The sequence below is a fragment of the Lissotriton helveticus genome, chromosome 6 (genome assembly GCF_964261635.1).
Source record: "Lissotriton helveticus chromosome 6, aLisHel1.1, whole genome shotgun sequence".
Taxonomy (NCBI): Eukaryota; Metazoa; Chordata; class Amphibia; order Caudata; family Salamandridae; genus Lissotriton; species Lissotriton helveticus.
In genome coordinates this window covers 709,050,327-709,063,791 of record NC_136067.1, presented here as the reverse complement: position 1 = coordinate 709,063,791, position 13,465 = coordinate 709,050,327, and the positions used below count along the sequence as shown (strand labels likewise).

General features: G+C 43.8%; 1 protein-coding gene and 1 long non-coding RNA gene across 8 annotated transcripts in view; one reads left to right on the top strand and one right to left on the bottom strand.

Annotated features, from left to right (window-relative positions):
- The window catches only part of LOC144762888 (uncharacterized), a 438,864-nt gene that overhangs the window by 121,035 nt on the left and 304,364 nt on the right, over nucleotides 1-13,465 (top strand). The window lies entirely within an intron of this gene.
- The window catches only part of LOC144762887 (uncharacterized), a 258,891-nt gene that overhangs the window by 81,246 nt on the left and 164,180 nt on the right, over nucleotides 1-13,465 (bottom strand). For 5 of the 7 annotated variants that reach the window (XR_013596158.1, XM_078648184.1, XM_078648182.1 and 2 more), the window contains one exon: nucleotides 11,514-11,642. The exons of the other annotated variants lie outside the window; for them this stretch is intronic. Coding sequence is in view for 4 of the 5 variants with exons in the window: in XM_078648184.1 (XP_078504310.1) it covers nucleotides 11,514-11,642 (129 nt within the window). In the remaining variant the exon portion in view is untranslated. The remainder of the gene's footprint in view (nucleotides 1-11,513; nucleotides 11,643-13,465) is intronic. 7 annotated transcript variants of the gene reach the window in all.

Genomic DNA, 13,465 nt, shown 5'->3' with positions numbered 1-13,465 from the left:
TAGGGATCACTATATAGCTCCCTTCTAGACCCCCAGGTTGTGTTTTGTGTTTAGATAGCTGATTTGGGGACTTCATCCTGGTAGTTGGTCTTTAAATATTTCCCTGTGACCCCTTTTTCACCATTTGTTATTTAGCTTGTAGTTTGTATCAAATAATTACAATAAAACAAACAACAATGGCAAAAACGTCACCTTTACACATAATATCATATACAAATCACTGTGTATAAGGTTGACAACTTTGCCGACGGCGTTTCGATCCTTAACCAAGGGATGTTGGATCATCATCAGGACTTTCAACTATAGTGCCTGAAAACAATTGCCTGTAATTTACTGTAGTGTTGCCTTGTGGGCAAGACAGTACGCTGTCGCGTCAGGGTTGCAGGTATCACCAGTCGCAAGATGTGCACCTAATCAGGAATAATCCAATGGGGCTAAATGTTCAGCCGCACTCGGGGCGGGCAGTGAGCTGGCCTCGAGGTCTTTTATTCCGTGCCGGGATCGGAATTAAGGGTTGCCTGCAATGCGGAACCTGTTCTCTCAATTGAGTGAAGGCGGCGTACTGGCGTCAGTGCAATCCGGAAAATTGTCGGCGGGGCTTGCGATGCGAAATCTGGTATTGAGGATGTACTGCACCTCAGTTCCAAACAGCTGCAAGGTTGCAATGAGGGGTCCAGTCTCATTGTCGAGGCCGCTGTCAACAAGAGTTGCGAGGGAATTCAACAAGGATATGTCACGCAGTTGGGGTGATGCGGCGGTTCTGAAGAGTTGAGATGTGATGTGGATCTTTGCGATGTGTCCAAACCACACAGCAGCAGCAGTGCATCGGTTCTGCTTAGATTTGCACTGTGCAGTAGAAGAGATACGTTGGTTCCGCTGGATCCGCAGAGGCTGGCATAGCACCTTAGGCTCACTTTCAGGTGGCCAGTACTGGGGTGCCACCACTTGGCAGGGTAGACTCACAGATGGCAGAGTCCAGGTGCAGATGAAAGGTTGTTGGAAGCCTGTTATGTCCCTGAGGCTTCAGATCAGGAGGCCAGTCAACTAGTCCTTGGAGTCACTATGGGTTCAAAAGATGCAGGTCCAGCTGTTCTCATCCAGGCAAGAGAGCAACAGGCAGCAGTTCAGCACAGCAGGGCAGCAATACCTTCGGAGCAGCAGTTCAGCAGAGGAAAGTGGCAGTCCTTGTAGTAGCACAGAAATCATTCTTCCTGGCAGAACATCCACATATCCTGAAGTGTACTAAAGAGTTGGTGTCTGAGGTCCAGTTTTATGCATAGTTGTGCCACAGAAGTGGGGAGGAGCTTCTAGAGGCTTGTCTTTGAATTAGACATGTGCCCTGCCTTCCTGGCCCTGTCTCTAGAGTAACTACAGGTGTATACAGCCCTTTGTGTGGAGGCAGGACACAGCCTATTCAAGTGTAAGTGGGGCTGGGCTCCCATCCTGTCAGTAGTGGCCCCTCTAGTCACAGCTAAGCTCCCCATTGTGTGAGGCTGTCCAGAAGGAATATACAAATTCCAACTGTCACCCACATCCAGTCATGTGACCCAAAAACAAGCTTCAGGCAGTAAATGGCTGAGGCAAGAAAATGCCAGCTTTCTACAGTGGCATAAGTTAGGATTTTAAATTGCAATTCCAGAGACACCAAACATGAAGGCATTACCTGTTCCCATTTGGAAATTACGCTTATAAAATATAATAAGGTAATTCCAATTGTATCCTATTTGAGAGGTAGGCCTTGCAGTAGTGAAAATGAAGTTAAGGGGTTTTCACTACCTGGATATGTAAAACATAAAAGTACATATTTTACTTTTTAAATACACTGCATCCTGTCCATGGGCTGTCACATGCCTTCCATAGGTGTCACATATGTATTAAAATGGAAGGTTTGGGCATGGCAGAGGGTTTACTAAGCCAGGTTGAAATTGTAGTTTAAAACTGCAGACACAGGCTTTGCAATGGTTGGCTTGAGATATGTTTAGAATGTCACTTAAGTGGGTGGTACAATTAGTGCTGCAGGCCCTGTAGTAGCATTTAATTTACAGGTCCAGGGCACAGGTAGTACTACTCTACTAGGGACTTACAAGTAAATTAAAGATGCTAATTGGGTATAAGCCAATGTCTCCATGTTTTAGGGAAGGAGCACAGGAACTTTAGCACCTGTTAGCAGTGGTAAAGTGGTAAAGTGCGTAGAGTCCTAAGGCCTGCAGTATTCAGGAGGTCTGAAGGCAAAAAAAGGTAGGAGAAAACCATGCCAAGGATGCCAGTCTAACACCCACCATTCACATAAGGGTTGCAAAGGAACAACCCATGGGAAAACACATTCTATAATTAGTTTTAGGATGTGGTCCTCTGTGGGTCTGGCCAAGAAGTGGGGAATATGGAAACATGTATAATGTATGCTGTGGAGGGTTTGCCCCAGTGTATTATTGGTAACTAACTAAATTACCATTTGTGTGAGTGGAGTTCTTTATACATACATGCAAGCTTTAAACAATTTTTAATTCAGATGATTTGGAAACTGGTTTATACAACTTTTACAAAAATGTGCACATCAGATACAATTGCATTTCAGGTGGACTACAGGGAGGCTAGATATTATAGCCATGGTTCATTAGTACATTTCCGTTTAGGTAATGTTTAACTTGATTATACATGTACTGATAGTCATACAACTGATTACAATTCAATAACTTTCTGTCATATAGATTTACTGTAATCAATCAATCAGATGTTTGTTAAGCTCGACTACTCACCCGTAAGGGTCTCAAGGCGCTGGGGGGGGGGGGGGGGGGGGGGTGCAGGTTCCAGTCCATCAAGGAAGGGGTCTGTCGAAGAGCCATGTCTTAAGGTTTCTCGTGAATATGGAATTATGGAGAGCGATGTTGTCTGTCTGAGGTGGAGCAGAAGGGCGTTCCTGGCTCTGGCCGTGAGGAAGGAGCGGCCTCTCGATCTGGTCTTTCTGGTGCGGGGGACCACTGTGTAGGTGAGCTGGGCTGATCTTAGGGTCCTTTGGGGTGCATGGAATTTGAGTTGGCTGTTCAGGTATGCTGGTCCAGTGTTGTGGAAGGCCATGTGTGCATAGATTAGAATCTTGAAGGTGATTCTAGCCTCGATGGGGAGCCAGTGGAGTGTGCTGGGAGATGTGGCAGTGTCTTGGCAGGTTGAGGACCAGCTTTGCGGCGGCGTTCTGGATGTTTTGTAGCTTGCGGGTGAGGTTTTTGTTTATTCCGGCCATAGAGTGCGTTGCCGTAGTCGAGTCGGCTGGTGACGAGGGCGAATCGACGGTCTTTCTGTGATCGAGGGGGATCCGTTTGAAGGTCTTATGTAGGAGGCGGAGGGTTTGGAAGCAGGAGGATGAGACAGAGTTGATCTGGAAGTCCATTTTGAGCTCGGAGTCCAGGATGATTCCAAGATTGCGTGCGTGGTCCGTGGTGGTGGGTGGGCTTTGAGGGTGGCGGCCACCAGCTGTCCTACCAGGTGCTGGGGTTTGGGCCCATGATGAGTTCTTCTGTTTTGTTGGTGTTGAGTTGTAGGCAGCTGCTCTTCATCCATTTGGCTACGGCTTCCATTCCTTCTTGAAAGTTGTATCTGGCGTTGTTGGGTTCCTTGGATAAGGAGAGGATGAGTTGGGTGTTCTCTGCGTATGACACAATGTTGAGTGCATAGGTTCTGACGATGAGGGTGAGCAGAGCCATGTAGACGTTGAAAAGCATGGGGCTGAGGGAGGACCCCTGGGGGGCTCCGTAGGTGGTTGGTGTGGGGTCCAGTACTGTAGGTGTGCTGCAAGGATAATTAGACAAACGTGTACATGAATACAATATAGTGGCTTTACCTATGAGGCCAGATTTTAAATGACCTCCTCATGTCATGGTGTTTCAATTAGATCTCCTTTTGTTTCAATACGGAAATTAGCTGCTTTCACAGAGTGCATAACTCCACTGGTGAGCTTCTTCCTTTGAGCATGTTTTGCCTAGTGTTGTGCTAGAGTGCAGACAGCTCTACTGTGAATCTCTCTCAGATTAACTTGTAAAAAATTGGCCTTTAGAGATGTTTGCAGGGACTCGACAACGTGTCATGATAGCTAAGGAATTCCAGAGTTAGGATGACTTTAACACATCCCCAGCAGGGTCTACTGACCTGATCAGCATTGTCTATATGATCACATCCCTCTTCCATGTTCCCAGTCCCCTACTCATGACAAAGGCTCAAACTTTAATTGATAATTGCCAGGAAGGAAAATATAGAACCTTTTACAGTGAAGCCAAACTAAAGCCTTAACCTACTAATCCCTATTCAGCTCTCCACCCTTTTCCAAAATCACCTTAACTATGCCTCTCCGGAAGTGGTACTGAATGATATTATGAAAGTATTTCAAGATTTAACAAGGTATGGTTCTTTTTTAAGAGCAAGGCGTATGTTCTGCAGTTTATGCTCGCTAACCTTTTGCAGCACTCTTAGCAGCCTTCTCCATGCCATTTATGGGTTAGTGGAGAGAGAGGTCTTAAATATTTCTGCCCGCCTTGGGCACACCACATTGAGATGCAGACAGGACTTAGGCAAGAACTGAGAGATGCTGCATTGCTTTATGTTCCGGGGCCCACCACACACTGAGGCAGGGAGTCTACCTATCAATTGGCTATCCCATGGTCTGCTCAGACCATGCACACATAGGTTGAAGCCCCACTGAAAATCCCCTCATGCTCTATTTTGTGCTGTGCACAGTGGAGAGTTGTGGCATGCCTGTATCATCAATAAACAGCATAATTGACCACCCGTCGGTGCACCCTAAGATCAGAAAAGTGTCAGGTAAAGTAGCAGAGAATCTGGAGAGGCATACAAAGCAGGATATTGCTACTAAGAACTTTTCATTTGCAGGTGAAGCTGTACATGGGCTCCAGAGATTGCCCTTGGGCATTTGAGGCTATTTCTGATGATTTGAGGGTGAGCCTGGAAATTGTGGGTCGGACTTGGGCATTTAGATCTATGCCTGCATTTCAGCTTTGCCTGGACATTTACAGCTATGTGTTTTTATGAGTGATGGCTGAGCCTGGTGAATGATGGCGGGCACTCAAGTTTCTGCATCTGATTAGGTATTTGAAGCTCTTCTGGACATTTGTTCTATTACTGGGTCTGGCCATTTGCATCTATTTCTTGGCAACTGAGGGTTCAATTGGACATTTGTGGGTCTACATGGCGGCATGTGATTGTTCTCTGACATATTCCTGACAGATCACAACAGTATGCATGTTTATATTTGGAAGGTATCTATAATAGATGTGAATCTGTTATTATTGCTATTTTATTTTTTGCCTGTTTTTGTTTTTTTAACTCCTGTAGTGTTACTTCATGTGATCTCATAATGGTCCCATTTTTTGGGATACTGCATCCTGTGATTTCCTGAGGCGGCAAAGGTCATGTGATGTCTCTTCTGATGTGTCATTGGAGTAAAATGGCATATGATGTCACTTTTACTCATTCGGACACTAGTAAATTGACGTGATGTATTGTTTACTAGATTGTATGTATCTGTGTCTGTTGACATTGTTTTTTATCTTTGCATCGCTTCCAGTCCAATAAAAGCACTTGACTGACTGACTGATAATTCTCATCTCTGCTGACTAGATGATTTCCAGGGTTTTAGCCTTTTCGGTTACATCTGTGGCAAAACAGAAGAAGTCCTCTGAAAACCCTTGCAGCACACTGGCATCTGGATACTAATGAGCAAGGTTGAATTAGAAATAAAAGGAGGGATTAGTTTAGCACTTCTCCAAACAGTGCACTCATTGAAAGGAGATCACCAAAGACACTTTGACAGTACTCCAGTAGTGGCTGGTGTTGATAAAGAGTGGCGGGGTGGGGTGGGTGAATGAGGGGTAAGCTCTTCTGCTCCTTTTCTCCACAGGCAAAGGCTACCAGACTCCACTGCGGCCAATCCTGAGGCTGATCCCATGCTGCTGGTGGCAGCATGAAAGCAGCGCCAGAATTGGCCTGAGTGCCATGAATTTGCCCTCCCAGTTGGACTGGGAGCCTGTGCCTGCTGTCTCCAACCTGGCATTGCAGCTTGGGTTGGATACAGCTTTAGTGCGCATGACTGTTTGGCTGGCCTGAGACGGCCGGCCAAACCGTCATGGCACTGACAACAGTGCCTCTACTTCTGCAGCCTGTCATCTCCCATGGCCTCGCCCTAAAAGACTTGTCAGAAAAGGAAAAATAAAAACGATAATAAAACGTGTTTATTATCATTTTATTTTTTCTTTCCTGCAGTTTTGAGGCTGCTGGCGGGTGTGGGGGGGGGTGACGCTCAACCGCCATAGGGGAGGAGCCACGGCTGCAGTACTCTGTGGTAAATGCTGTGCCAAGATGGGCTAATGTAAACCACTTGAACCTTGCACCTTGCACTCCTTAACCTTGTAGCCTTCTGCAAGTGATCTTGAGATTACTAATCACCAGCGCTTAGACTATTGATTGACAGGATTGAGTCCACTTGAGACATCAGCACCTCATTCGGCCACCTGGGACCAGCAAGAAGATAGACAAAGACACCAATGTAGTTTTCTGTTTGAGAAGTCTGAGGCTTAGAGAAACAATACCAAATGGAACTGAATACTTTGCTGATTTTAGCACGCAGGGAAGGAGTAAAAGGGTAGGTGTAGCAAGTGGTGCCCTGATACTGAACACCTTGAACAGGGACCTCAGGGAAGAGCCCAAATGCTCTCAGGCAATGGGAGAGAGACACAGTACCAAAGAGAGTCTTATGTCCTAAAAAGACAGTGAAGAAGGAGGAGATCATCAGGCCTCTAGCGAGGGCTGTTTCAACTCGGAATCTTGGTGCTTGGCAGTAGACAAGGAATAAGAAGAGGCGTGTGATGTTTGATTTGTTTCTTCTTGACCCTGGGCCCAGAATGGGTGGGAGAGTCCTTTGGGTGGGAGAGTCCTTTGTTACCACATTTCCATTGACTGAATGTGAGCCTGGGAGTCATGGCCCCAGTACTTGGGAGTCATAATCTTGGCCTCGCACTCCCTTTAAGTGTCTGCACTGCATCTGCCAACATGCAAAGGAGGACTTTGAGATTAATTTTACACCTCACCCAAACTTGTTATGGAAAAAGGTCACTGCAAATATATTTCTGTACTTAACACAGCTGCAACGTGCTACTTGAATTCTTTTTTTCACAGAAATAGTTGAATAATGCCAACTAAATGACCGTGATAATAGATTTACCAGGATCCTAAAGTTTCTGGATTAAAATAAAAATTAAATGATATAATGTGTTCCAAGCAACTACGCCGACCTGTTGTTGCCCATCTAGTGCGGAGATGGGGCTCCATGGCAAAAGACATATAGGTGCCACCCATCTCCCTTTGATGTAAATGAACATTTCTGCATCCTCTATGATAGCTGGGGGTTTTATTTTATAAGATGAAGAATCTGCGTGACAAAGTATTCAAAATAAAGATACTTACCTTATGGCTGTAACATGTCATTCTGACTAGGGGGAAATAAATAGGACATAGTCCTAATGGTGCTTGTGCACTCAGTAGCAAGTGCAGACGGTATCACTATCATAAGTCGAAGAAGTAAGCTGCATCAGTACTCTTTAGATAACGGAAGATACTGGAAGTTATGGTGTAATGGCGGTAGGGGTAATTAGTATAAGTATAGTTATTAAGGCCCTATGTTTTACAAATGGACAATGATTCCATTTTTGATTAACATAATAATACCATGTGACTCAGTGTCTTTAGGTCCCTGTTACTTTTTATAAATAAATACAATCATTTTTTTTGTTTCGTTACTGAATGTGTAAGTCTGTATTAGCTTTAAATATAACGTTCATTAGCATAATATATGGGTCAACCAATCTATCACAAATTTATGAGTGCAGCACATCATCTGTGAGGGTCTCGAGGCACTGGAGATGTTGACCGCTGTGTGGTGGTCCAATCCCTCAAACAGCCAGGTCTTTAGTTCTTTCCTTAATTGCTGGAGCGTTGGTGCGGTCCTGAGGTGCAAGGGGAGTTTATTCCATGCCTTGACTGCTGGGTGTGAGAAGGAGTGTCCTCCGTTGTTTGTTCAGCATGTCTTTGGGGTGTCTGCGAGGGTGAGGGAGGCGGATCAATGTGTCTGGTCAGTTGATGGAAGGTCAGCTCTTTGTTTAAGTATGCTGGTCCTTCATTGTGCAAGTTCTTGTATGCTTTGCCTTATTAAATTTACTTCAGCACCTATGTATGTATTGGTTTTTTGTGACATTGTGACACTCATTGGCTTATTCTTGCTTTGTTGGTGGGCTTACTATCCCTTTGTTTTAGTTAAGTCTGATAATATTGCTCAAGAACCTTTGTTTGGATTATATTGTTTGTGATCCCTGCTTCTTGTTCTAGGGTCGCTCTTGTGGTTAGTCGCTTTGTATGCTTGGGTTAGCACCTTGAACTGGCATCTCTTCTGAATAGGGAGCCAGTGTAGCTTCTTGAGATGGGGTGTGACGTGGGTCCTTCTGGGGAGGCCAATGGTGTGTCTTTCCGCTGAGTTTTTTATTGTCAGGAGGCTCTTCAGGAGGTATGCATTGATGGGTGGGTATGTACAGGATGTTTCCATAGTTATGAGATAAGGATGCAAAACTCAAGCTGCTAAGTTATAAAGAAATAGATATAAAAAGTTTGGAGTTTGAGTATTTATTTGCTGATTAACATGGGAAAAAGTTGCGTTGCCACCATTATGAGAGAATTGGGAAACTGGGAAGAGCTTTTTTGTCCCGAAGAAGGTTGTTTTGAAATAAGATTTCTCTAAAACGTGCATCAACATTTTTAAACTCAACGAATGAATGAAGGGATTTATTGAGCACACGGATACTCCACGGTGTCCCGGCGCTGGGCAAGTGGAAAATGTCGAGGTCCGTGAACAATTATTCTTTAAACAGGTAGGTTTTCAGATCCTAATGGAATAATTCCATGTCTAACTAATAGACCTCTCAGGTGAAACTGAAGATCATTCCATAGCTTGGTCGCCAACAGTGAGCAGGCAGACCCACCCCACCTTTTCTTTTTTGCGCATGGGACGGATAGAAAATGAGCTGATTGTAAACGCAATGCTCTTTGCGAGCAATAGATGATCAATTTACCTAGCAGATAGGTGGGCCCGTTATATAGAAGGCTGAGTGTGGCACTGTTAGTGCTTTGAAGATGATCCTCTTCTTCACCGGCAAATAGTGTACCTGTTTGTGGTAGTGAGTTATTAAGGTGTGCTTTGGAAGCTTACATAGAAGTCGAATGGCCAAGTTCTGGAATTTTTATTGTCTATATTTCAAGTAGTCTGGTATTCCTATATATAGCACATTTGCGTAGTCCAGTCTAGATAGGATCAGTGCCTGGACCACGTTTTTTGGAGCATCCCAGGGTAACAGTATAATAAATGCCCTCAACATTCGAAGGATCCGGCACACATTTTTGACTATACCAGAAATGTATTTGAGAGTTAAATGATTGTCCACTATGACCCCTAGATTTCTCACTCTGTCAGTAGGGGTGGGAGCGAGACATTGGGATAGCCAGGCCCCTGACCAACCTTGTTTGGGGACTGATCCAAATAGCAAGACCTCCATCTTGTCTGGGTTGCATTGTAGTGCGTTGGATTTGAGCCAACCCCAAACTGCCGTCACACAGGCTGAAACTTTTTCTTAGCCTCATGGTCATTTCTGTTGTTAGTTAGCAGCAGTTTGGGTGTCTTCATCATAGGGGACCGCCTTGATACCGAAGGATTCTTCTATAAGGTGTGCCAGCGGAATCATATGTATATTAAAAATAGTAGGGATCTGGGCTGACCCTTGGGAGTCGCCGTATGTGACTGAGTTTGTTTCAGAGTGGACCGGTTTGAGCCAGACTGCCTGTCCCCTGTGTTTTATGAAGGATTTTAGCCAGGCAAGGCCTTACCATCTAATGTAAATTTAATGGAGTCTGTAATCTCCATCAGCGTGGATTCAGTGCTGTGCCGGGTTCTGAAACTGGACTGTGAGGGATGAAGAAGGTTAGAGGTTTCCAAGAATGACGTTAGCTGGATGTTAACTGTCTTTACTAAGATCTTAGAAGCTCCCGGAAGGAAAGATATTGATCTGAAATTTGAGAGTTATTCTGGGTCTGCACTAGGTTTGATAATAGTGGGATGACATTAGCCATTTTCCATGCAGAAGGCCCTAGTCATGTGTCCAGGGAGGTGGTAAAAAGTTCTTGGTATATGGGGCTCAAACTAGTCCCTAACCACCTCATAACTTGGGGCCACTTCATGACTCGGGGTAAACACTGTTTAGGCAAGCTCACATAGAAAGAAGGACTTTCATGAAATCTCTTTGATGGCTGCGATTACTGCGAAAAACAGGAACATATGCAAAGAAATTAAGTTAGTTACAAATCATTTTCCAAAAATGTTAATTAAAAGATTTTGAAATAGTCATATTCGTTTTGAAATGATACATGGTACAAATGGGAATACATTATGTTTTACAAGAATAAAAGAATTGTTTCGAGGATTTTGAGCCTTCCGGTAACCCTAGTGTACCAGTATACTTGCCTATCTGCAAGAAAAACAATAATGGCAAGTGGCACCATGATCAACAAACAGCAAACGTGGCGACAATAATGCCCTACAAACCCTCCACTGTCGTCGTGTCTTGCAGCTCCTTGTAGCCTTCAAGTTGATAGTTTGGCAGTGAATGTGGCGTGTGACTCAACTGGATAAAGACACATGGCAAGTCTTTAGAAAACTGCTTTCCATTGAAATTACTGTTTTCCATAAGGTATGTTATTATTTACATAGGAATGTAAGCACTTTCCTCGTCGTCTTGTGTCCAGCTCGTAAAAAGGAAATTCATTTACACAATTCATTACCTCATAAACCTAATTGGTTGAGACATTAATAGTAGCTATCTAAAAATCAAAGTTAATTTAAAACAATATCTAAATTGGCCCTTGAGGTTCTATTAGTCAATAAGATTATGCCATGTTAAAGAGACTTGCAAAAATGTGCATTGATCAACTGGAAAAAGACTTCATTTTTTGGGGGAAAAATCCTTAGGCTCTTCAAGTCCAGATTTTTTACTTTGCATTTTGGGAATTACAGTCCTGGTTCAATAATATGTAAACAGAATTACAAGTCCCAGACTGTAAAATAAAAATATCGACTGGATGAGCAACTCATGCAGAGCCGTTGAACCCAGTTCTACATCTATCTCACAGAGAAAGAAGATGAGAGAAATGTTATAATTAGGAGTCTGGAGTAATGCACAGGTACCGGTATTGCACACTTACCAAGCAGAAATTGGGAAATGTTCATTGTTTTGCTTACAGTACATTTCATGATTTTTCAAAAATACACATTACGAACTATGGATATTTCACAATATCAGTTGCAGTAAATACGTGTATGGAATGGGAATGGAAGCAAAATTGCCCAATGTAAAATAGCCCGATCACTGAGAATATGGAACAAGGTGAAACAGTAGTTTTAGCGAACAATGTACCTTTTCAAGGTCAGTCCAATCTGTCACAATGCCATGGTGAATTGGATACTTGAGGGTGAGAGTACTTCTTGCGTGTTGAGCCTCATGCCCGACATAGATCTCGTTGTCAAAACAGGTTGATTCTGTCCCCTAAAAAAATATCAAAATATATGCATATATCCCAAAACATTTATTAAATCTGGTCTGTCAACCCTGAAGGTCTGCCAGGCTTCTGTACTAAACAAAAAATCATGAAAAGAATGTGAGCATTCTTATGCATACACAGAGGGGCATTGGGTCGCCCCTCTTCAGTCATTGGTTTGTTTGATGCTTTTCACATTTTACTTCTGCCCCAGGATAGCATTCAACATGGGGGTAATTGGTTGACCCACTTCAGCCCCTGGCTAATGTGTCAACAACATACTTTAGCCATGAGCTCTACTGCTTTGTGAGTGATGGCATTTTGTCTCATCATATATGCAACCAAGAGTACTTTATTGGCAGGGTTCATTGGTCATTCCTTTATATGCAGGGCCGGACTGGGAACCAAAGCAGCCCTGTCAATTTTGTAGGACAGCCTCACCCCTCCTTCTGCACACCCCTGGGGAGGGAGGCAAGGGTGCAAGTGTGAATCACTACAGCTTTTGTTACTGGGATCGATATTGCAGAAATGCTGCAAAACTTGCCCATCCCCACCCCACTCCTGCAAAACCAGCCCGACCGTTTTAGCCTCCCAGAAAAACACCTGATGCCCGCTACAACCTGTCCGGCCCTGTTTATATTTCTCGGTGTCTGCTAGGTCACGTGCCAATTTCTTTGGCAAATGGGAGCGTTCAACCACTCATCTCCCACTGTTCCTTTCTTTGTTTGCTCTTTTTTATTGTAGGAGCACCTTACAGTACCATAGCTAGTGAGATTGGGCCACTCAGAGCACCCAGCAGCTGCCCATCCAGTGCTGCTGGGCTGCATCTATGGAATGCCGTGAAACACAGCCTTCCTCCCCACTGTTTGTTCACTACGAGGCCATCTTGGAATGGTAATCTTCATACAACATCATTGTTTCACTCTTCCAGGATGGCCACGAGTTTAGGTTCAGCGCCGTGTTCATTGTAGAACTATAAAACAATAATAAACTATATAAATACCGTTTCTGTATGACCACCATTTTGATTCTAAGCCTCACGGCCATCTTAAAACAATAAAGTACATAGTGTGCTATGTATACCAGCCTGCCTAAATGTCCATGTTTAATTATTTTTATTGCGAGCATTTAGTTAGCAACATATTTTCTCTTCTCTTTTTTTTTTCTTCAGGTGAATGGTTGTAATAAAACTCAGATTATCTATGCTCAAATTCATTATCCAACACTTTAAATGCCAATGTCCAATGCATTAAAAAGATCTGCATATTTACTTTGCGTTTTCCTCCTTGCAACCGTTGGGAAACCAGATCAATGCAGAATTAGCTCAGGGCCTTTGGTCTCGCTGGCAAAATCTCATCCAGTTTATATAATGGGTGGCCTCACAGTCATGCAGCATTGAAACAGTTCCAGCCTCCTTCTATGCCACCTCTAGGGCATTGCACCTTCTGCCACTGCAGGTGCCACAGCCGCAGACATTCTCAGATCTCCTGTCTCGTGAGACCTATACTATGTGCCTGCCATGCTCCGCAACTACTACATGTGCATCATACTGTGTGCTGGGTTAAGTATGAACTTATTCCATTCTGTCAAATGGGCTTAATATGGGTTATAGTTTATCTAAAACTTGAATAACTTTGATCCTACACCCACTGAAATGTATTCCATTCTGGTTTGTAAAAAGGTCTGGAAGGAGGAGCATTTAGTACGAGAGAAGGGTGCATCTATAAAACTTACAATGTGAAGTTTCTTAATCGCATGAACAAGGCACAATTGAGTTCAGAGATGCTTTGATGTAGACAGATATCTAGACACAGTTGTACAATAACTCAGT